The sequence below is a fragment of the Chenopodium quinoa genome, unplaced genomic scaffold (assembly GCF_001683475.1).
Source record: "Chenopodium quinoa cultivar QQ74 unplaced genomic scaffold, ASM168347v1, whole genome shotgun sequence".
NCBI lineage: Eukaryota > Viridiplantae > Streptophyta > Magnoliopsida > Caryophyllales > Amaranthaceae > Chenopodium > Chenopodium quinoa.
In genome coordinates, this window is record NW_018742287.1 from 665,253 (window position 1) to 688,379 (window position 23,127).

The 23,127-nt window shown below is 37.5% G+C and overlaps 1 protein-coding gene and 1 long non-coding RNA gene across 2 annotated transcripts; both read left to right on the plus strand.

Annotated features, from left to right (window-relative positions):
- Nucleotides 1-12,850: 12,850 nt before the first annotated feature.
- LOC110684858 lies at nt 12,851-15,768 on the plus strand. The gene is made up of 4 exons (XR_002503864.1): nt 12,851-13,326; nt 13,968-14,077; nt 15,279-15,342; nt 15,529-15,768. It is a non-coding gene; the product is annotated as an uncharacterized LOC110684858 (long non-coding RNA).
- Nucleotides 15,769-22,144: 6,376 nt separating this feature from the next.
- LOC110685609 lies at nt 22,145-22,780 on the plus strand. The gene has a single exon (XM_021862159.1). It carries the CDS (start codon nt 22,145-22,147, stop codon nt 22,778-22,780), a length of 636 nt encoding a protein of 211 aa, XP_021717851.1.
- Nucleotides 22,781-23,127: the final 347 nt, after the last annotated feature.

Genomic DNA, 23,127 nt, shown 5'->3' on the forward strand with positions numbered 1-23,127 from the left:
TGGTATCATTTCCACTCTTTGACTTTGGGGGGTAAGTCACAAAATCCATTCAAATGTAGTCCCACTTTTATTTAGAAATTCCCAACGATTTCACGGTTGTGGTCTCTTGTGCTCTATTTTCACCTTTTGACAAGTTAGACACTTTGCTACAAATTCCGCAACTTCATTCTTCGTTCTAGGCCACAAATACATCCTTTTCAAGTCTTTGTATAGCTTGTCCCCTTCTTGGTGTACTGAGTATGGTGTATTGTGAGCTTCTTCCATTAATTTTGTCTTTACTTCCGCATATTTTTGTGGTACACACCATCTACCTTTATACCTTAAACTTCCATCTTCATGAATTTTGTAATCTGTGGCCTTTCCTTGCTTGATTTTCTCACAAATCCTATCCAACTTAGTATCTCCTGCCTGATTTTCCCTTATCTCGTCAAATATTGTTAGTTGAATGCTTAGATTCGCAAGAATACTCGCTGGTACTCCCTATTCTACCACTTCTAAATTTATTTTCCTCATTTCCCTACACAACTCATCAACCACTATCAAAGTTATCATTTCATGACTGGTCTTACGACTTAGGCCGTCTGAAACTACATTGGCTTTCCATTCATGGTAATGTATGTCCAAGTCGTATGTAGTCCATTGTAAATTCTAACCATCTCCTTTGGCGTGAGTTTAGATCTCTTTGGGTGAAAATGTACTTCAAACTTTAATGGTCTGTGTAAAGCCTACATTTTACCCGATACAAGTAATGCCTCCAAATCTTTAGTGCAAATATGATTGTAGCTAAATCTAAGTCATGAGTAGGGTAGTTTACCTCATGAGGTTTCAATTGTCTTGATGCATATGCAATCACCTTTCCATTTTGCATAAGCACACATCCTAAACCATTCTTCGATGTATCACTATATACATCATAGATTCCATTATCATCTGACAATGTAAGCACTGGTGCTGTAATCAACTTTTGCTTCAAAAGTTGAAACGTTTCCTCACACTTCTCATCCCACTCGAATTTCTTGTCGTTCTTCATTAGAGAGGTCATAGGCTTAGCAATCTTAGAAAAGTCCTTCACAAAACGCCTATTATATCCTGCTAAACCTAAGAAACTTCTAATGTCAGACACCGTCATTGGCGTAGGCCACCCTTTCACTGCCTCAATCTTTGCTGATCTACTTATACCCCATCCTTGGACACAAAGTGACCTAGAAATGCTACTTTCTCCAACCAAAACTCACACTTGGAAAACTTTGCATACAACTTGTTTTCCCTTAAGGTTTGTAGGATTGCCCTCAAATGTTCTACATGTTCCTCCTTATTCTCTAAATAAACTAGTATATCATCTATGAACACCACAACTAACTTGTCCATAAATGGATGGAACACCCTATTCATCAAGTCCATGAAGATTGCTGGACCATTCGTCAACCCTAATGGCATTATTGTGAACTCATAATGCCCATACCTTATTCTAAATGCAGTCTTGGGAATATTTTCGTCTGGGATCCTCAACTGATGGTATCCAAACCTTAAGTGAATTTTGGAAAATACAGATGCGCCCCTCAACTGGTCAAATAGGTCATCAATCCTTGGTAATGGGTACTTATTCTTTATGGTGACCTTATTCAACTCCCTATAATCAATACATAAAATAATACTCCCATCCTTTTTATTAACAAACAACACTGGAGCTCCCCAAGGCGAAGCACTTGGTCTAATGTACCCCTTTTCTAACAAATCCTACAGTTGCTCCGTTAATTCACTCATTTCTACAGGTGCCATTCGATATGGTGCCTTTGAAATCGGTGCTGTCCCTGGGACCAACTCTATTGTGAAATTGATTGCTCTCTTAGGTGGCATTCTTTGAATCTCTTTTGGGAACACATCCAGAAACTCGTTCACCACTTCTATTTCCTCAGGCTTAGCTACCGCTTCATAATTTCTCACACTACAAAAATATGGATGCCCCTTCTTAATATACTTAGCCAACTTCATCATAGAGATGATCCTTGGGCACTTTGTTTCACCATGCTTCCAATATGTCACCAACTCACCCTCAACTGTACTTATCTGTACTTTCTACCATCAGCAACAAATCTCTGCACTATACTTGCTCAACTAATCCATTCCCAAAGTTAAATTGAAGTCGCTTAACCCAAACTCGTTGAGGTTAGAAAAAAATACCTTTCCCTTGATTTCTGGTTGCACCTCCTTATAAGTTTTGGTACATTGTACTACCCCTCCCTTAGGAATAACTATGGGTATATCTATGTCATTTACGGTTTTCAGACAGTGTGATAACTTTGAAACAATGGCATTTTAAATGAAAGAAAAAGTTGCACCAAAATCAAACAAAACTTTAACAAGAATAGAGTTAATAGAAAAAGTACTAGTAATGACATCCTTCGTAGTATCAGCTTCGTGCCTACTGATCACATTTAGTTTTCCTGGAGTTCCACTCTTCACCTGATTATTCCATATTGTTGCCTTTCACCCCATTTGCTGTGCCCTTTTGTTCCCTGAATAGTTGTTGTTCCCTTGAAAATTCCTTTGAACCCCTCCTTGATCATTTCCCTGCTTGCTTCGATTAGAATCTTTAGAGAAGCACTCATGCTTCCCGTGTCCCAACTTGATGCAAGTGCGATAAGTAACCAAGATACCATCGCAGTCTCTACCAAGGTGGTCATTTCTACACCTCATGAAGTAATAATGCCTTGGTCCTTTGTTATTTCCCTGGTTAGAGTACTTAGCACCTCCATTAAAGTTTCACCTACCTTGGCGATTGTTACTCTGGAAGTTATTGTTGTTGTTGATGTTGTTGTTATTATGGTGGTACTTCTGCTTCTTGAAGTTGTTCTGGTTACCTTGCGGGTTTCCAGGGTTTTTCCCCATCTCTTTTCTCTTTTCCTTCCTTTCCACCACAGCTAACTCTTTCTTTTTCTTCAACTCCAACGCATTAAGGTGTGTAGACCTCCCATAAACTTCATCCAATGTTTTGAACACTTGTGCACACAACTTTAGCTGTAGATTTGTGGTCAATCCACTATAAAATTTCCTAGTGTTTGCTTTTTCTGTAGCAACAAACTCTTTGACAAACCCTGACAGCTCAATAAACTTAGTATAATACTCAGTGACTGACATATCTCCCATTGCTAGTTTGGAATATTCCTCAGCTTTCTATTTCTGTAGGAAGGTAGGGTAAAACTTGTCCTTAACCTTCTCCTGAAACATAGTCCAGTTAAACCCAGGTAGTGCCTTAATAGTATCCTCATTTTGTTGCTACCAAAGGTTAGCTTCACCCCTGAGGTAATAGGTAGCACAACCTACTTTTGAATTCTCTGAGCACCCTGCTACCCCAAATAGTTTCTCGAACTCCCTTAACCAGTTTTCCAGCACTGTTGGATCAGCTTCTCCTTGATAGGTTGGTGGCTTGCTTTTGCGCCACCTTCTTAAATATCTCTCCCTTAGCATCCTATTGTCTGTCGAGTTTCTTGCTAACTGCTGGGTGACCACTGCTAACTGCCTTATAACCTCACTTTACTCATTCCCTTCATTATTGCTCCCAGTTCCTCCTGCCATCTTTCTTCGCCTGACTTAAAACAAGTGGTCTTTAGTAATTATGGTCATGGTTAGCTCTCAAGTTAGACGCCCATCTAACTAATTATACCTTTTATACACACATTTAATTTTTAAGCTAACAAATAGAGATTGCAAAATTACAATTCCCAAAATTCCAGCTTGATCAACCAAATTTTGATTGCTAACCAACCATACATTTAATAAAGCATCACATTAGTAAATAAAAATAATTCCCAAGATTTCCCAGAGTTTAAAAATGAATTATTGGAATATTTGAGTAAGAAATGGCTTATTGGATTAGTGATATGTGAATGATTTGGAAACGAAATGAAATTATTTAGCAGTAAAATGAATTATTTGGCAAGGAAATGAATAAAATTTTTATTGCTGAGTAAGAAAATGAATAGAAAGATGAAATGAAATGTGTTTGAATAACCTACGCAACTCAATAGGTTTATTGACTCACTGTGGCCATGCCACTTATTACTTTACTAAAAAAGGAAATAATTAAAGCTGCGGAAATGAAACTAAGAATTCTACAGGAAATGAAACTACAAAAATCTAGTCATTTCGAACATTGTTCTTCTTTTCCTTCGATTGCTTGTAGCTTCCAGGATCGAATTCAGGGTCATCTTCCTCCTCCATTGGTTCAGGTGTCTTTGGATTTTTCTCTACTTGAATGAACTCTTCATCTTCCTCATCGTCAGATGAAATGTCAATTATAATTGGAGTTGGGGGTGGATTTGGAATTTCCATAATGGAACTATCAATAGTATGGTTACTCTCATCCATTAGCTCTCCTTCCTCTTGCACTCCATTCGCTCCTGCTTGATTACCTTGTGGTGGAGAAGAATTTCCTGATTGATTGCTAGTGGAAGGGGAATTATTCCCTGCTGGTTATCATAGTAATAATTTTGGTATGGAATATTTAAACGCTCGCAGTGATACTTTTCTACACGAACGAGATAAGAAATTAAGTATCTGTAGTCAGGGTACAACTGTCCATAATAATTTTTGTATTTGGAGTAATTTAGGATGTCCCGAGGTAATTAAAAATCAGAATACTTTGCTTTGACAGCAAGATATGGTGGTTCATCAGGAAGACAATGGATTATCAAATTACAACAAAAGAGTTTTTTTTTTTTTTTTTGAACCACACGCACAAGGGGAGGGAGCACGGTTATCGTTGCCTCCCACTGGCAGCTACTGCCGGTGAGTGGTGATGGTGGTCGGCCGGTGGTGGGGGTGGTAGCCGGCCACCCATACGGTGTGTGTGTGTGTGGGTGTCGTGCAAGGTGAAAGCAAAAGGGGAGGGGCAAAAATTAAGGGAGAAAAAATATGAGGAGAAAGAGAGAGAGTTTGCCTTTGAGTATTCTCCACCTTGGGCAAGACCTAACTTGCTTATAAGATGAATATTTATACCCTTTCTCAAAACCTCCTAAACTTAAATTCTCTTTCTACCCTTAATGATCTCTTCTCCTATTCAAACTAGTTATTTGAGTTTCTTTAAATACCATTGACTTAAATTTTTTTTTTTTTTTAAAATAATATGCCCCAAAATTTCTAAATAATAAAATAAAATATTTTCAAAGCAATTAAATAAATAAAAATGGACCTTTAATTAAAACAAATCTTTTTAAATTAATAAAATACCATAAGTAATTCATTTCAAATTATTTAAATGGTTCATAAAATAATGATTTAAATTAAAATACATATAAAAATACGTGGTATTATAGTCTACCCCCTTAAAAAGATGTTTCGTCGCGAAACTTGGGCACCGAAAATCAAACTTTTTCCTCACTTTGTATAATATAGTTGTACTCTTTTGACATACTTTTACCTTTGATGTCTCCTTGAAATCAAAAGTACTTGAAATAATCGTTAAAAATGTGCAAAAAGCACTAAAATAACGTAAAATAGAGAGAAAAATCGCGAAATTCTACCGCATTTTACCCCCTTAAAGAAAATGAGTTACGTCCCCGTAACTCAATATACCTTAAACAACTTAGGGTATTTCCTTTTCATCTCATCCTCGGCTTCCCAACTTGCTTCCCATATTCTTTGTTAGACCATAACACTTTAACAATCTTAACTTACCTGTTGCGTGTACTACACACTTTACTGTCAAGGATCTTGACAGGTCTTTCCTCATAAGTTAAGCTTTGATCTAACTCAATTGTTTTAGGTTGTAGCACATGTGACTTATCAGGTACATACCTTCTTAACGAAGACACATGAAATACATCATGCACTTTACTTAGTTCCATAGGTAAGGCCAACCTATAAGCTACTTTGCCTATCCTCTGTAATATTTCATATGGACCAATATACTTTGGGCTAAATTTTCCTTTCTTCCCAAATCTCATGACACCTTTCATTGGTGATATTTTCAATAATACTTTGTCACCACTTTCAAACTCTTCTTCCCTACGCTTCAAATTTGCATAACTCTTTAGACGATCTTGTGTTGCTTGAATCTTAGCTTGAATCTCTTTTACTTGCTTAACTTTATCTTCAATCAATTGAGGCCCTAAGATCATTATTTCACTTATGTTGTTCCAACATATAGGACTATGACACTTCCTTCTATATAAAGCCTCAAATGGATCCATACAAATGCTTGCATGATAACTATTGCTATATGAAAATTCAATTAAGTCCAAGCTATCTTCCCAACCCCCTTGAAAGTCTATGACACAAGCTCTCAACATATCTTCCAAGGTGTGAATAGTTACCTCAGTTTGTTCATCTGTGGCAGGGTGAAATGTTGTACTCATCTTTAGTGTTGTACCAAATTTTTCCTGCACACTCTTCTAAAACTTTGAAAGAAACCTATAATCTCTATCAGACACAATATCCTTTGGAAATTTATGTAACCTCACAACATTCTTAATGTAAGCTTTTGCAAGTTGCTCCATCTTCAAGTTTCTTTCATTGTTATAAACACTATAGATTTAGTAAGTCTATCCACCACGACCCAAATGGTATCATTTCCACTCTTTGAATTTGGGAGGCAAGTCACTAAATCCATCGAAATGTAGTCCCACTTTTATCAGGAATTTCCAATGATTTCACTGTTCCTTGTGGTCCCTTGTGCTATATTTTCACCTTTTTACAAGTTAGACATTTGCTACAAATTCCGCAACTTCATTCTTCATTCTTGGCCACCAATACATCCTTTTCAAGTCTTTGTAAAGCTTGTCTCTTTCTGGGTGTACTGAGTATGGTGTATTGTGACCTTCTTTTATTAATTTTGTCTTTAATTCCTCATATTTTTTTGGTACACACCATCTACCTTTGTACCTTAAATTTCCATATTCATGAATTTTGAAATCTGTGGCCTTTCCTTGCTTGATTTTCTCACGAATCCTATCTAACAAAACATCTCCCTGCCTTATTTTCCCTTATCTTGTCAAATATTGTTGGTTGAATGCTTAGATTCGCAAGTATACTCGTCGGTACTCCCCATTTTACCATTTTTAAATTCATTTTCCTCATTTCCCTACACAACTCATCAGCCACTATCAAAGTGTTCAGTCCATGACCGGTCTTACGATTTAGAGCGTCTAAAACTACATTGGCTTTCCCTTCATGGTATTGTATGTCCAAGTCATAGTCCGTTGTAAATTCTAACCATCTCCTTTGGCGTGAGTTTAGATCTCTCTGGGTGAAAATGTACTTCAAACTTTAATGGTGTGTAAATCCTACATTTTACCCCATAGAAGTAATGCCTCCTAATCTTTAGTGCAAAAATAATTGCAACTAATTTTAAGTCATGAGTAGGGTAGTTTACTTCATGAGGTTTCAATTGTCTTGATGCATATGCAATCACCTTCTCATTTTGCATAAGCACACATCCTAGACCATTCTTGGATGCATCACTATAAACATCATAGATTCCACTATCATCTGGCAATGTAAACACTGGTACTGTAATCAACTTTTGCTTCAAGAGTTGAAACGCTTCCTCACACTTCCCATCCCACTCGAATTTCTTGTCGTTCTTTATTAGAGAGGTCATAGGCTTAGCAATCATAGAAAAGTCCTTCACAAAACGCCTATAATACCTTGCTCAACCTAAGAAACTTCAGATGTTTAGACACCGTCTTTGGCGTAGGCCACCCTTTAATTGCCTCTATCTTTGCTTGGATCTACTTATACCCCATCCTTGGACACAAAGTGACCCAGAAATGCTACTTTCTCCAACAAAAACTCACACTTGGAAAACTTTGCATACAGCTTGTTTTCCCTTAAGGTTTGTAGGATTGCCCTCAAATGTTCTACATGTTTCTCCTTATTCTCTAAATAAACCAGTATATCATCTATGAACACCACGACAAACTTGTCCATAAATGGATGGACCACCCTATTCATCAAGTCCATGAATATTGCTGGAGCATTCGTCAACCAAAATGGAATTATTGTGAACTCATAATGCCTGTACCTTATTCTAAATGCAATCTTGGGAATATCTTCGTCTGCGATCCTCAACTGATGGTACCCAGACCTTAAGTCAATTTTGGAAAATACAGATACGCCCCTCAACTGGTCAAATAGGTGATCAATCCTTGGTAATGGATACTTGTTCTTTATGGTGACCTTATTGAACTCCCTATAATCAATACATAAACTCATACTCCCATCCTTTTTCTTAACAAACAACACTGGAGCTCCCCAAGGCGAAGCACTTGGTCTAATGTACCCCTTTTCTAACAAATCCAACAGTTACTCCTTTAATTCACTCATTTCTGCAGGTGTCATTTGATATGGTGCCTTGGAGATCGGTGCTGTCCTTGGGACCAACTCTATTGTGAAATCGATTGCTCTCTTAGGTGGCATTCTTGGAATCTCTTCTGGGAACACATCCAGAAACTCGTTCACCACTTCTATGTCCTCAGGCTTAGCTGCCTCTTCATGTTCTAAATTTCTCACACTATAAAAATATATTGGATGCCCCTTCTTAATATACTTAGCCAACTTCATCATAGAAATGATCCTTGGGCACTTTGTTTCACCATGCTTCTAATATGTCACCAACTCACCCTCAACTGTACATATCTGTACTTTATGCGATCAACAACGAATCTCTACACTATACTTGCTCAACCAATCCATTCCCAAAATGACATCGAAATCACTTAACCCAAACTCGATGAGGTCAAACAAAAGTACCTTTCCTTGATTTCTAGGTGCACATCCTAAAAAGTTTTGGTACATTATAATACCCTCCCTTAGGAATAACTATGGTTACATCTATGTCATCTACGGTTTTCAGACAGTGTGATAACTTTGAAACAATGGCATTTGAAATGAAAGAAAAAGTTGCACCAAAATCAAACAAAACTTTAACAAGAATAGTGTTAATAGAAAAAGTACTAGTAATGACATCCTTTGTAGTATCAGCTTCGTACCTACTGATCACATTTAGTTTTCTTGGAGCTCCACTCTTCACCTGATTATTCCATATTGTTGCCTTTCACCCCATTTTGTTGTGCCCCTTCGTTCCCTAAATAGTTGTTGTTCCCTTGAAAATTCCTTTGAACCCCTCCTTGATTATTTCCCTGCTTGCTTCGGTTAGAATCTTTAGAGAAACACTCGTACTCCCTGTGTCCCAACTTGTTGCAAGCAAGACAAGTAACCAAGTTACCATTGTAGTCTCTACCAATCCTCTTGCAATAATAATGCCTTGGTCCTTTGTTATTTTCTTGGTTAGAGTTCTTAGCACCTTTATTAAAGTTTCGCCCACCTTGGCGATTGTTAGTTTGGAAGTTATTGTTGTTGTTGAAGTTGTTGTTATGGTTGTACTTCTGCTTCTTGAAGTTGTTCTGGTTACCTTGAAGGTTTCCAGAGTTTTGCCCCATCTCTTTTCTCTTTTCCTTCCCTGCCACCACAACTAACTCTTTCTTTTTCTTCAACTCCAACGCATAACGGTGTGCAGACCTCCCTTAAACACCATCCAATGATTCGAACACTTGTCCATACAACTTTAGCTGCAGATCTGTGGTCAATCCACTCTCAGATTTCCTACCCTTTGCCTTTTCTGTAGCAGCAGACTCGTTGGCAAACCCTGACAGCTCAATAAACTTAATATAATACTCAATGACTGACATATCTCCCGTTGCTAGTTTGGAAAATTCCTCAGCTTTCTGTTTCTGTAGGAAGGTAAGGTAAAACTTGTCCCTAACCTTCTCCTGAAATATAGTCCATAACCTCACTCAGCTCATTCCCTTCATTATTATTGCTCCCACTTTCTCCTGCCATCTTTCTTCGCCTGAATTAAAATAAGGGGTCTTTAATAATTATGGTCATGGTTAGCTCTCAAGTTAGACGCCCATCTAACTAACTTATACCTTTTATACACACACATTCAATTTTTAAGCTAACAAATTGAGATTGCAAAATTACAATTCCCAAAATTGTAGCTTGATCAACCAAATTTTGATTGCTAACCAACCATACATTTAATAAAACATCACATCAATAAATAAAAATAATTCCCATGATTTCCCAGAGTTTAGAAATGAACTATTGGAATATTTGAGTAAGAAATGGCTTAATGGAGTAAGAAATGAATTATTTGGCACGTAAATGAATAAATTTTTTATTGCCGAGTAAGAAAATGAATAGAAAGATGAAATGAAATGTGTTCGTATTGACTCACTGTGGCTATGCCACTTATTACTTTACTGACAAAGGAAATAAGTAAAATTGCGGAAATGAAACTAAAATCCTAAAGGAAATGAATCTACAAAAATCTTGTCCTTTCGAACCTTGTTCTTCTTTTCCTTCAACTGTTTGTAGCTTCCAGGATCGAATTCATGGTCTCCTGCATTGGTTCAGGTCTCTCTGGATTTTGCTCTACTTGTATGAACTTTTCATCTTCCTCATCGTCAGATGAAATGTCAATTATAATTGGAGTTGGGGGTGGATTTGGATTTGGAATTGGAACTATCAACAATATGGGTACTCTCATTCATTAGCTCTCTTCCTTTTGCCCTCCATTCGCTCCTGCTTGATTACCCTGTGGTGGAGAAGAATTTCCTGATTGATTGCTAGTGGAAGGGGAATTATTCCCTGCTGGGTTATCTTAGTAATAATTTCAGTATGGAATATATATGTAAACGCTCGCAGTGATACTTTTTTACTCGAACGAGATAAGAAATTAAGTATCTGTAGTCATGGTACCACTGTCCATAATAATCTTTGTATTTGGAGTAATTTGGGATGTCCTCAAGTAATTAAAACCAGAAAACTTTGCTTTTGCAGCAAGTTATGGTGGTTCGTCAGGAAGACAATGGATTATCAAAGTTGAAACACGATCAGGAAGGTCATAATGCTTGTTTCCTAGGACATACATCTCTCAAATGGGAACAGTAAAAACGAATTTTCTTGACATAGCAGAAAGGATATTCATATTATATTCTTTCTTAATTAGAGTACCAATTTGAGAGTGTTTTCTAGGAAGGATCAACATCCTGTAAAGGAAAAGACTTAGAAAAGAATTCCATTCCCAAAGAAAATAAAATACAAAGTTCTTGCATGAATTTAGGTTCAATGTTCAATCTAACAATTTTACTTATTTCTAGTCACATAATACATGCTTCCAATCAATCAATTCACATGATCAAACACCACAACCTAAATATTAATGCACACAAGAACATGATTATTTCTAACTTATACGCCCAAATTCTTTCTACCCAAGCTCACATACATGCTTTTAACAAAAAAAAAAACCTTACCTTAATCCTTCGCCTTCCAGCAAAATGAACAAACTAAAAATACTTTTGACTCCTCTCTAAAAATAATTTTCAAAGATAAATTCCGAAAAAGGCCAAAATATTCGGCCATAAAAAAAAATTTTGAACCCCCCAATTAATTTTTTTTTTTTGAATATTCCAAAAATAAAAAAAATGTCAGACACCTTAAAAAAATTCGGATGTTCTCAATTTAAAAAAAAAAATTCGGATTTCTCCCGAAATTAAAAAAAAAAATTTCGGACCCCGTTTTTTTAAAAAAATTTCGGTCCTTTTTTTTAAAATAAATATAAAATAACTCACTTTTAAAATTACATGATTAAATAAACACTTGGCGAAGTTTAAAACAAAATACTTTAAAACACGTTTTTGGCTTTAGTGGTAATAAAAATCTTAATCAAAGCTCCCAGATACCACTTTGTAACACCATATGCATGAAAATTCTTTTCCTTTAAAATATCTGTTTTACTCTTTTTAAAATACGAATTAGAAAATTTTAAGACATTACCGCCACAGTGAAAACGGTTAAGGCAATCATCAAAGACTCACCGCGGAAGACTCACTTCAAAAATTATTTAAAACAAATTAACTTAAAAAGTCAAACCAAACGAAAGTAAAGTCAAACAAAAGTCAAACAAAGTCATACTACAACTTGGAACCATCGTAGACCCTTATCAACCCAAAATGAATTTTTAAAACCTTTGTGTTAGTCTCACAACCAAAATATATGATAATCAAAACAATAAACCACATCATATTCTTCTAAAAATGAAGCATGGTTCTCTCTTCACTCATGCCCATCATGACTATGCTTCATCACCTAAAAAGCTTCTCTTTACTTTGTTCCCACTACTCGCCATTAGAAATGGTTCATCGTAGGGCCAAGATAAAGACAAGGTCAAACAAACACACACAATCAACAATGCTGAGTACATAAGCGTAAACATTACACACTAACATGCTTTCATCCTTTCAACACACAACTTACCTGGTTGCACCTGTTTACTAGCATACAACACAACCAACCAATAAATAGCTAATTAAATTGCTTATTTAATTTGATTACGCATCGAGCGGGTTTCCCATCAAATCTCTGCCCCAAATAAATTGAGGTAAATGACACCGGGAGCTAAGCGGGTAGGCAAATGCCACATGAAAGTGACTTAACGTCCTGCGCATAAAATAAAGAAAGGAAAATACGACGTCTGGTACTCCAAGTGGAAGTTATGGTCAAATATAAAGTCGCAGAACTCCCCCCTCCCATATGTTCATACTCAAGGTATATACGTTCCAAGAGTTTTGGTGCGTAATCTTTTTCACTTTACATGATTTACATATTTTTAGATTTAGTGATGACTCTCAAACCACAATGCAATCAATCATAATAAATCATTCAAGTAATCAAACGCACAATTTTAATTCTTGAATAATTAATGACACTAGTAGAAATACATAAATGAGCACCGACAAATGCGCTACGGTTTCCAAAAACCTGTGCAAAAAACGCACGCTAAGATCATATAAAATAAAAAGACCATCGGATCGGTTTGAATCGGTGCTCTCATAAGTTAATAGCACCGGTTTTAATCAGTGCGAACTCTTCTTCCCTTATTCATTCTCTTTCCCTTTCATTTTTCATTTCCATTCTCTCTATTCTCTCTCCTCTCTTTCCTTAACCAAACCCTCAGCCGCAGCCGCAGCCGCAGCCGTAGCTGTAACAACCGCTGCTCACAGATTCTCTCTCCCCTTTTCTTTTCATGCTCTCTTCTCTAGCCTCCTTTTACCCTATCAATCGTTTTCTAGGGTTTATCGCCATTGTTATACCTCTAAATCTCAATCTCATATCCAATCACCTCTCTCTAATTTCTAGGGTTTCGAATTACGCTGATGCTGCAATAAATGGAGGCTGGAGTTGGTGGTGATTAAATTGATGTTGTTGAACACAAAGAGGCAAACTAATATCAGCAGGCTACACTTCTTCTTTCTTAAGGTTTCTTCATCTTGCTCGATCTTTCACTCTATGTTACTCTCCTAATTAAAGTACTTATCGATTTTTTAATTTTTGTAATTTCGATCAATTTATGTCGTTTACTAAGATATTACGATTTATTACTCTAATCTTGGTTTTCATTTCATTTTTTATCGGCCAATTTCTGAAGCATGCATATAATTTTCTTTGTTATTCATATCATTTTTGATAATCTTGAAGTTGATTGATGGAAATGATTGATCTTGGTGTTTGTAATTCTTGTTAATTTTGTGTTTTTATAGTGTTACTTTGATAATTATGTGTTTATTTGTGAAAATAGTTGGTAGAATTGCTTATTCTCTTTAGATATATGAAGATATGTCGTGACCAGTTTTGTGGTTTTTTTTATTGAATTAGTTTTGTGACCGATTTGAATTAGAGATCTATTTAATTAGTTGTTTTATTTTAGTTCAGTGATTAGTGGGGGCTCTTTGTTTGTGCTTATGAATGTGTTAATTTTTCCTATTTTTGGTGTTTGTTATCATGAAATCTGATTTGAATATGCTGGCTAGAGTCTTGTTTTAAATATGCTGACTACAGTCTTGATGTGGAGTTCAGTAATGAATTTTTTGTGCTTTAATTATGTATTAATCATACATAAGATGGAAGGATTTCAGAAAGGAGGAGAGCAGGAGATGATAATTTAGCGTCATTTTAGACGGGAAGATCAACAACTTTTCTCTGATATGGCACAACAGCTTGGTCTATACTTGTAAGCAATTGCATTTTAAGTATTTTATAGTTTTGTTGGGAATAAATTGGAAACATTGTATCTATGTGTTTCTGCTGATTGTTGTTATTTCATATGCGTTTGTGTGTGCGCGTGTGCATAAGTTGTATGTTGAAATTTTTTTTTCTTTACTTTTGTATATTCTAGTGTTCCAGCTGTTTTGTTGTTGTTGTTGTTTGATTTGCATGTGCTTGCGTGCGTGAGGATAAGTTGTATATTATAAAAGAATAAAAAAAAATACTATTGATTTGTTGTGACCAGAATCACTATAATGAGTTTAGAGTCACTGAATCATATGTATGCTAGTCTTTCAATTGGTAGTGTTTTGAATGACTTGGAACATGGGGTTATTGTTCATAGCCTAAATTAAGTGTAAGTTTCTTTGCATGTTATTTTTATTGGCCTTGTTAGTCCAGGATAATAATCATCATGAAGAGGCAAAGATAAAATACAACAAAACCAATGCCTAAGCATTAATAGATGGGGTTGAGTGAATGAACCAAGAATCTATTCTTGTGGTCGTCCACGAAGATCCTCTTCCTCCATTCACTTTATATCAAGTGCTACATGCTCTTGTAAACCAATTTCCTTCACACTATCTTTACCTTTTCCATTCAAATTATTTTGTCTTGCTTTAATTCAAGTAATTATACATATGTGAATTAATTGGTTGATTGCTTGGATGCTTCTAACTTCTACGAATACAATTGATTATTCATGTTGTGTGCTTGAATGAATTGGTTGATTGCTTGAATGCCTCTAAGGGTGATGCCATTCTCCTCTAGCTAGCTGGCATGACTGCTTAATACTTTTGTTATATATTTTTGGCTTGCATTTTCAATTTGTGGTGGGGTGAGGTTGGGTTATTTTTGGCTGCTGCAGCCCTGCCTTGCCAAGGCTGCTGTTGCAGGTGGCCTGGCAAGGCTGTAACTGTTGCTACCCTGCCGAGTTTAGGTTAAAGGAGTCAATATCTGGTTTCTGAGCTCTCTGACTTGGTAGGACAGAGGAGGGCTTGCCAGGACTAGTTCCACACTTTCACCATTATTAAATGCGAGCTAATCCATTGATAATTTCAATTAGATACATGTTCGTGTTTTTTTTAAAGATGGTTAACTTATTTTGTTTGCTCCGATTTCAGATAGTTTTTGTTTTTTTTTTTTAATTTATTTTTTTCTAATTGCAGATAGTTATGTGAAGGCTAGAACATGTATTTCTGAGTGTGTATAACTCGTGAGATGTTTAATAAGGTATCAAACTAAACCTATTATTACTTACCATGCTCTCTTTTTTACTCCCCTTTTTTTATACTACATTATTTATCTCTGTTGTCTTTGCACAAACAAATGCTCATGTTGACTTCTGTATGGTTGGGCATTCTAGCTTATAGTGTATATTACGTATTATTTTCTAACATATTTACCATAATTTATCAGTGTTGGATGGTTCAACGTGCTTTGTATGACGTTTTTGCTGCCGATGCTACTGCTTTGCTAGATAGTTGATATGCTGCTGTTTAATGCTGCTACTCTTATTGAAATTAAGTTATTGTAATTTTTCCCCTCGAAAAAAAGGTTGTTGTAATTTTTGTTGTCCTTTTATTTTATTTTCTTTTGGATGAAAAGCGTAAATATTTCCTAGTTATTAATGAAAATAAATTAGTTTTCATATATATATTGTTTGCTGACCATTTTAAGAGGAAAAAAGCAAAAAAAAAAAAAAAAATTAATTTTTATATTTTCTTCAGGTACTATGGGCACCGGTTAACCTGTGCCAATTGTTGGGAATAGTAATTTTTTTTTTTTTTGATATTCACTTACCGGTTAACCGGTGCTAATAACCCTTATGCGCATCGGTTAATCAGTGTTGTTAAGGATTATTACCACCGGTTTTGAACCGGTGCGAATAATGTCACTTAACGACATCCCTCAAATCTAAACCGGTTCAAAACCGGTGCGAAAGCTAAGGAGGGTTTTGAACCGGTACGCATTTCATATTTTCTACTAGTGTGACCACATAAATTTAATGTTGAACCCTTTTTAAACTACCTCGGCGTTAAATAACACCTTAAGCGCATAAAGCATTGTAAATCTTATCACTCGGTGTTTATAACACCTTAAGTGCACTTAGGCACCTTAGTACATTTACACTTGTGTACTAAGACACTTAATAGCTCAATTTCCATCCTTAAAGCATCAATAAAAATTATATGAACCATAATAAAATCCCTTTTTATATTCCAAACCAAATTAAACATTAAGTTGAATTAAACATGCTCTCAATCATGCCAATAATAAAAGTGTGGTTCATATTCAACATGCCAACATAATTAATTCCAATCATCAATTCACCACAAATAATTCATACTTCATAAATCAATCACCAACATCAATCCAATCAACAATTTCAACCAATACCTATCATGATACTACCTTGGAATTAATTAAAAAACACCACTAGAAATCAGGCAAATTCCGACGGACTTGTTCCGACGGACACGAAATTCTGTCCGAAAAAGCATAATTTCCGACGGATTTATGTTCTGTCGGATATTTCCGACGAATTCAACAAATCCGTCAGAAATTCCGTCCGAAATTTACAACGGAAATAAAATCCGTCGGAATATATGTGCTTTTCGACGGTATTTATTATCGGAATTTACATATTCCGACGGATTTATAGTCCGTCGGAATATAATTAAAAAAATAAAATAAAAGCCTTTTACCAAACCCTACTCAAAACCCGGTTCCCCTTCTTTTTCCTATAGGCGCCTCTCTTTCTTCTCTCCTCTTCTCCTGCTCTTTCTCTCTCCTCTTCTCCTCTTTCTCTTTCGTTCTCTGTTCCTATCCTTCTTTTCTCTTCTCCTTCTCTTTTGCTGCTCCTTTTCTTCTTCGTCTCGTTGCTCTTCTCTTTCCTCTTTTCCTTCCCTTTCTCTCTTCTATTTTCTTTCTCGTTTTCTTTGTCACCGGCGAGGGGTTGGCCTTGGTCACGACGCCAATTCAATCGTTTTTCTCGCCGTCGTCGCATGGAGGTGTCGTACTTCTCCCGAGAGTAATGGTTATTCAAGTCAAATTCAACCATGAAACCTCTAGATCTAGAGGTTTCATGATCGAATTTGGCCATATTAAACCAAATTTTGTAGGGTTTCGTAGTGACCCGACACTACGCGGAAGGAAACCCACCAAGACCCGCCCCTTAATTAAAGCAATTAAACAAGCATAATAAACTTAATAAAATAAGATTAAGGACAAGAATTATACCTTTGACGCGTGCTTCGCTCCTATAGAGCTCTTACTTCAAAATCCCGAAAACACGAGATCTCTGACGGATCGTACCCTCGACCCGACCCGAGAGTCCTAAGCCTCGAAGGTTAGTCGAGGCCCGGACAAAACAAACTTAGAGTTTTACGAATTTCAAGGCTTACTCAACAATGGAGTTACCTTTACTTTTCCACTCAAGGTTATGACAAATCCCAATACAAAGCTTGGTATTTATAGGGAAATGCTCCCTTGATATTTCACCCTCCACCAATGTGGGAGAATGAATTTTGCTAATTAATTTATTTCTAAAATAAATTAATAAACAAATGCAATCACAATTCGACAAGTGTCAAGGAGGGAGAGAGTGTTAGGTGAGGACCATGGAGAGGTGGGGGGACGAATGCCTTGCTCCCCAAGGCTTTCCCAAAGCCTTGGTCCCCACTCTCCTCAAAACCGCCTCACCCATGCAAGCTGCCCAGCTGCCAGCTAGCGTGCCAGCTGGCTGTGCCAGCTAGCCCAGCATGCTAGCACTAGCCCAGAAGCATCGCTGATGCTTGCTGGTGCGTGCTAGCGCTGGTGCTGCTGGTGCGTGCTGGCGCTGGTGCGTGCTGCTGCTGCTGCTAGCACTCCTCGCATCGTCACTGCTCGCATGGCCCAACATGCGTGCTGCTAGCGAGCCACGCATGCTGGCCACTTGCCACGCACCGCATTCGCACACCACGCATCTCTCTCTCACACAATGCCTACGCTACGCAATGCCAGCCCTCACGCACTGGCACCATGCATCACTCGCACCAGCCAGTGCCTAGCACTGCTTGTGCTTGGTGCGATGCATGCGCACACCCACCAGCCATAGCACGCACACGCACCAGCCCACACGCATTGTACGGCTGCTGTGCGAGGCTGCGAGGCACACACGCACACACGCATGCATGCCCCCTGGTAGTGCGATGGTGCTTGTGCGTGGTGCCAGGCCTTGCGATGGGCGCCTAGGCCTGCGACAGCGCCCAGCCATCCTAGGCCACGCATGGTGCGCCTAGGCATGCGCATGGGCCTGCGATGGGTGTGGTGGCTTGCGATGGTGACCACGCACACCTAGGCACCCATGCTAGCATGCGATGGGCTGCCTAGGCTGCGATGGCACCTAGCACATCATGGTGCGGCTAGCACACACATGGTGCACCTAGGTTGCGATGAGCTAGCCTAGCCTAGCTATGGCTACGCTCATGCTTGTCGATTGTGATTTTGCGATGCTCGGTATCGACGCCCTAGGCTCGATTTCCGACGTCTGCATTCGTAAAACTCTGTCGACTTATTAAATCCTTTCGGATTAATTTGACGTCTCGGATCGGAGATTCGATTGGGTTCGACCCGAAGGGTTCAGTTAAGATTAAGCTGTAATATCAATTGTACCTTGATATTACTGATCGGAAGCGGCCTCCACCTAGGCATTCCGATCACTTGACCTTACTGAAGAATTACCTCTGTAATAATTCTGAACCCTCTATCGGAATAATACACTTGTTGGAAGGACACCATTCCTTTCAAATTCAAGGTGACATTCAAAGAAAAATTCGATTTTAAAGGTATGTTTTTTTTTTTTTTTTTTTTTTTTTTTTTTTTTTTTACACACATGATGTATGAATTTTATACCATGTTTTATCCCGGTTTTACAATGTGTATTTGCATGGTTTTAGGCTCTATGGAGCCATTTCTCGCTAACAATCTCTTCTCTAATGTGTCCGATGTATTTTTATTGAGTTTCATAGGCATACGGAGTTTCTTGTACGAATCGGACGTGTTTTGGATGTTTATAGAAGAGGTTAGTGTGTGAAGATGAAGATTTCCCCCATGCCCTGTTGACCCTAGCTTGCCCGGTCAGACAAGGCAAAGAAGGATAAGCTAGATACGGAGTATACGCTGCAGACTCTAGGTGCCCGGTTGGGCATAGCTCGCCCGGTGGGACCGGGCACTTAAGAGTTATAATTTCACATCTCAATTTAAGAAGCCGCCTTCCGCGCCCGATCGGGCGTGGCTTGCCTGGTGGGACCGGGCACAAGAAGGAAGATGAAATACGAAGAAGAGGCGACGCAGCACCTTTCATCGCCCGATCGGGCATCCCTTGCCCGGTTGGACCGGACACTGTTTAGCGGAAGCCGACTTGTTTAATTTCGTAATTTTATCTTTTTAGGGGTATAAATACCCTTTGTAATCACAATTAGAATACACATTATTATATCCTCTAGTATTAGTTTTCTCTAAGAACCCTATTCTCTTTAAGCAATTTAATCCTTCTCTTAGCTTTGATTATTGTTCATCAACAATTCGAGTTCTTTCGCTTGAAGCAATTTTGGTATTCATCTATTTCATTTCTCTTTTATTTATTTATTTCTTATTGATTATGTCTTCTCTATTGAATCTTGTTATTGGTTTTGCTAGTATGTGTGAGTAGATTCACAATCCGGGATCTTGCAAAGCCCGGATATGATTAATGCTTAGATTTAATCTTTAAATTCTCCAATAATATTTCCGCTTGATTGATTGTGTTTATGCCAATGCTAGATTATGAATAATTGGTATTGTTATCATCCTCTTGTTCTTATTGCAACGAAAGTTGAATATTAACGGGATTTGGGTATTTCAATTAAGGGTTTGAAGATAATCACGGAAGTAGATGATTGAATTATTAGAAAGTTAAGTATTGTGTTTAATGTCCCTTATTTGCTTGATTCCATGGAAATAGGCTTGATAGTTGATTTGGGAAGCCATTGGTAACTCGGAAGAGACCTTTGGTATTGATTAGGGAATGCTTTTCCTCTTGTCGATTGAATTGTTATTGGGGTAAAATTATTTATGCATTGATTATATTCGTGGTAATGCTTGATCTTAGATGCTTTAGTTCATTGATTTATCACCTTCTTTAGATTAATTGAATCCTTTATTTATTAGTTCTTAGAATTCCATCACCATTGATTTGTTACTTACTTAGTGATTACTTGAGTCTATTGAATTAGGTGAACCTTAGTCTCTTGGGATTCGATCCTTACTTGCCCGTCTACATAGTAGTGGTCTCGTTAGGTTTATTTTTGTTAGGTACGCGACACGCCTACCAAATTTTGGCGCCGTTGCCGGGGACTAACGGTTTCTTTCTAATTATTTGTGATTCCTTTTTACTAAGCTTTCGATTTGTTGCTTCAGCTATTGCCCCTTGTATTTTTGATCTCCTCTTTTTAGTTCTTTGTTGCATGCAAACTCAATGTTCAGGTTTAAACAACTTAACACCTTTTGACTCTGAAATCGAAGCTACTGCAAGGAGACGAAGAGGTAGAAGAAGGAGATATCAAAATACAAGTAAAATGACCGAAAGAATCAAATCTTTACTGGAGTACGACATTTCTGATACCGCAACCGAGCTCCTATCCAGCATTGTCAGACCACCTATTACCGCTCAGAGCTTTGAATTAAAAACCTCAATTCATACAGTTCATCTCCAATGACTCATTTGCAGGCACACCTTATGAATGCCCTGTTAGTCACATAGACAGTTTCTTGGAGAAGTGTGACACTATAAAGCTCAACAGTGTTACTGATGATGCTATCAGACTTCGTTTGTTCCTTTTTTCACTACAGGATAGAGCGAAGGAATGGTTACAAGACGAAGGTATAGGTTCCTTTGATACATGGGATAAGCTTGCCAAAGCTTTCTTAGTAAGATTTTTAGGGCAAGAGAAGACTGCAAGGTTAAGGAACGAGCTAGCTACCTTTCGTCAATCTGATGATGAGTCTGTATATGAGGCATGGAGAAGATTCAAGCGCTTGCAGAGACAATGCCCTCATCACGGTATCCCAGAGTGGATGTTGATCCAAACATTCTACAATGGTCTAACCCATGAGTTCCGCATATACATTGATGCTGCATTCGGGGGTTCTCTCATGACTAAGAACCCAACTGAAGCCAACGAGCTAACTGAGAAGATGGCAACCAATGATAATTATCATCAAGGAGGTTGACATAGTGTGAAGAAGGGAGGTAAATTAGATGTTGATGCCCTAACTCTTTTGACTAGCTCTGTGTAGGCATTGACAAGCAAGTTTGACAGACTCCAAGCCGGAACATCTACTAGCTCACCGGAGACCTGTCAGATGTGTAATGTGCAGGGTCACATTGCACCTAATTGCCCCAAATATTCCAGTGAGATGTCAATTGAGGAGGCCAATGCATTCTACAGCTCTAATCCTAAAAGGTCGTATGATCCTCATTCAAACATATACAATGAAGGGTGGAGAAATCATCCGGAATCCTCTTATATGAACGCTCAAGCTCAATTGAATTCTCCGTCAGCACCACCTAGTTTCAAGCAAGGGCATCTTTTAATCACCAACCCATGAAAATCAACAACTACCACCGCAAACTTCAAAATACAATCTTGATTCCATTATGGAGACTTTCACTACTTCCCAATTTCGACAGTAAGAGCTTATGACAAAGCAATTTGAGCTACAAGCAAAGCAAAATGAACACTTTGAAAGCTCGATTCAAATTCTTATTTCTCAAAATAAGAGGATAGAAACTCACCTTTCTCAACTTTTACAACAAGTGAGTCATTTATCAACTCTTCATGATCAAGCAAAAGTCCAAAAGGAACAATGTAATGCAGTTTTCTTGAGAAGAGATGAATTATTTTCGAGGAAAATAGATGAGAAAGTGTGCAGTGTGGAGTCAAGATAAGATGAAAAGTGTGAGGATGAAAAAAGTCCTAAATATGTTGCTCCACCGGTCTATAAGGAACCGATGCCCTTCCTGCAAAGGTTGTCAAAAGCTGTGCTCAATAAACATTTTTTGAAATATTTTGAGACTCTTAAAAAGGTACATGCTTCCATTCCTTTTTCTGATCTTTTAATTCAAATGCCTCAATTGGCAAAATTTGTGAAAGAAATTAAAGATCAACATGATGATAAGGAAGTAGTAAATGAGAAATGCTCTACTCTTTTACGTGATAGCCTACCACCTAAGCTGCATGATCCTGGTAGTTTTACTATTCCCTGTATGATAAACGAAATATTTTTTGATAGGGTCTTGTGTGATTTAGGTGCTAGTGTATATTTAATGCCTTATTCATTATATGAAAAATTAGGTTTGCAAAAACTTAAACCTTCCCCTATTTCTCTTCAAATGGCTGATAGGACTGGTAGACTCCCTAAAGGGGTGGTTGAGGATGTATTAGTTAAGGTTGGTGAACTTGTTTTTCCTGTTGATTTTGTTGTTATGGATATGAAAGAAGACCATAAGATCCCGATTATATTTGGTCGCCCATTCCTTGCCACAAGTCAAGCTCTAATAGATGCTCTTAAAAGACAAGTGACCATTAAGGCCCAGGATAAACAAGTAGTGTTTAAGCTCTTTAATGAACATAATTTTATATTTTGATGGTGGTACTTGTTTAAGAGTTGATGCTACTAACCCTTTGGTTGATAAGTGTGTATGTGATAGAAATCTTGTGAGAAACGAGGACAATATTCCACCAAATGATGTGTTTAGCTACATGAAAGTAAGTTCGGATACAAAGCATGTCAAATATAAAATGAAGGAGTCATTTGGAGGCGGATATTTTTATGGGGAACATCGCGGAGTTTCTTCTTTGTGTGGTAACCCAGGCTGAGCTTATAAAGAAGGTCAAGCTTAAGACCTTAAACAAGCGCTAAATGGGAGGCAACCCATTCCTTTTTTTTTTAATTTTTATTTATTTATTTTTTTCCTTTTACATTTTTATTTTC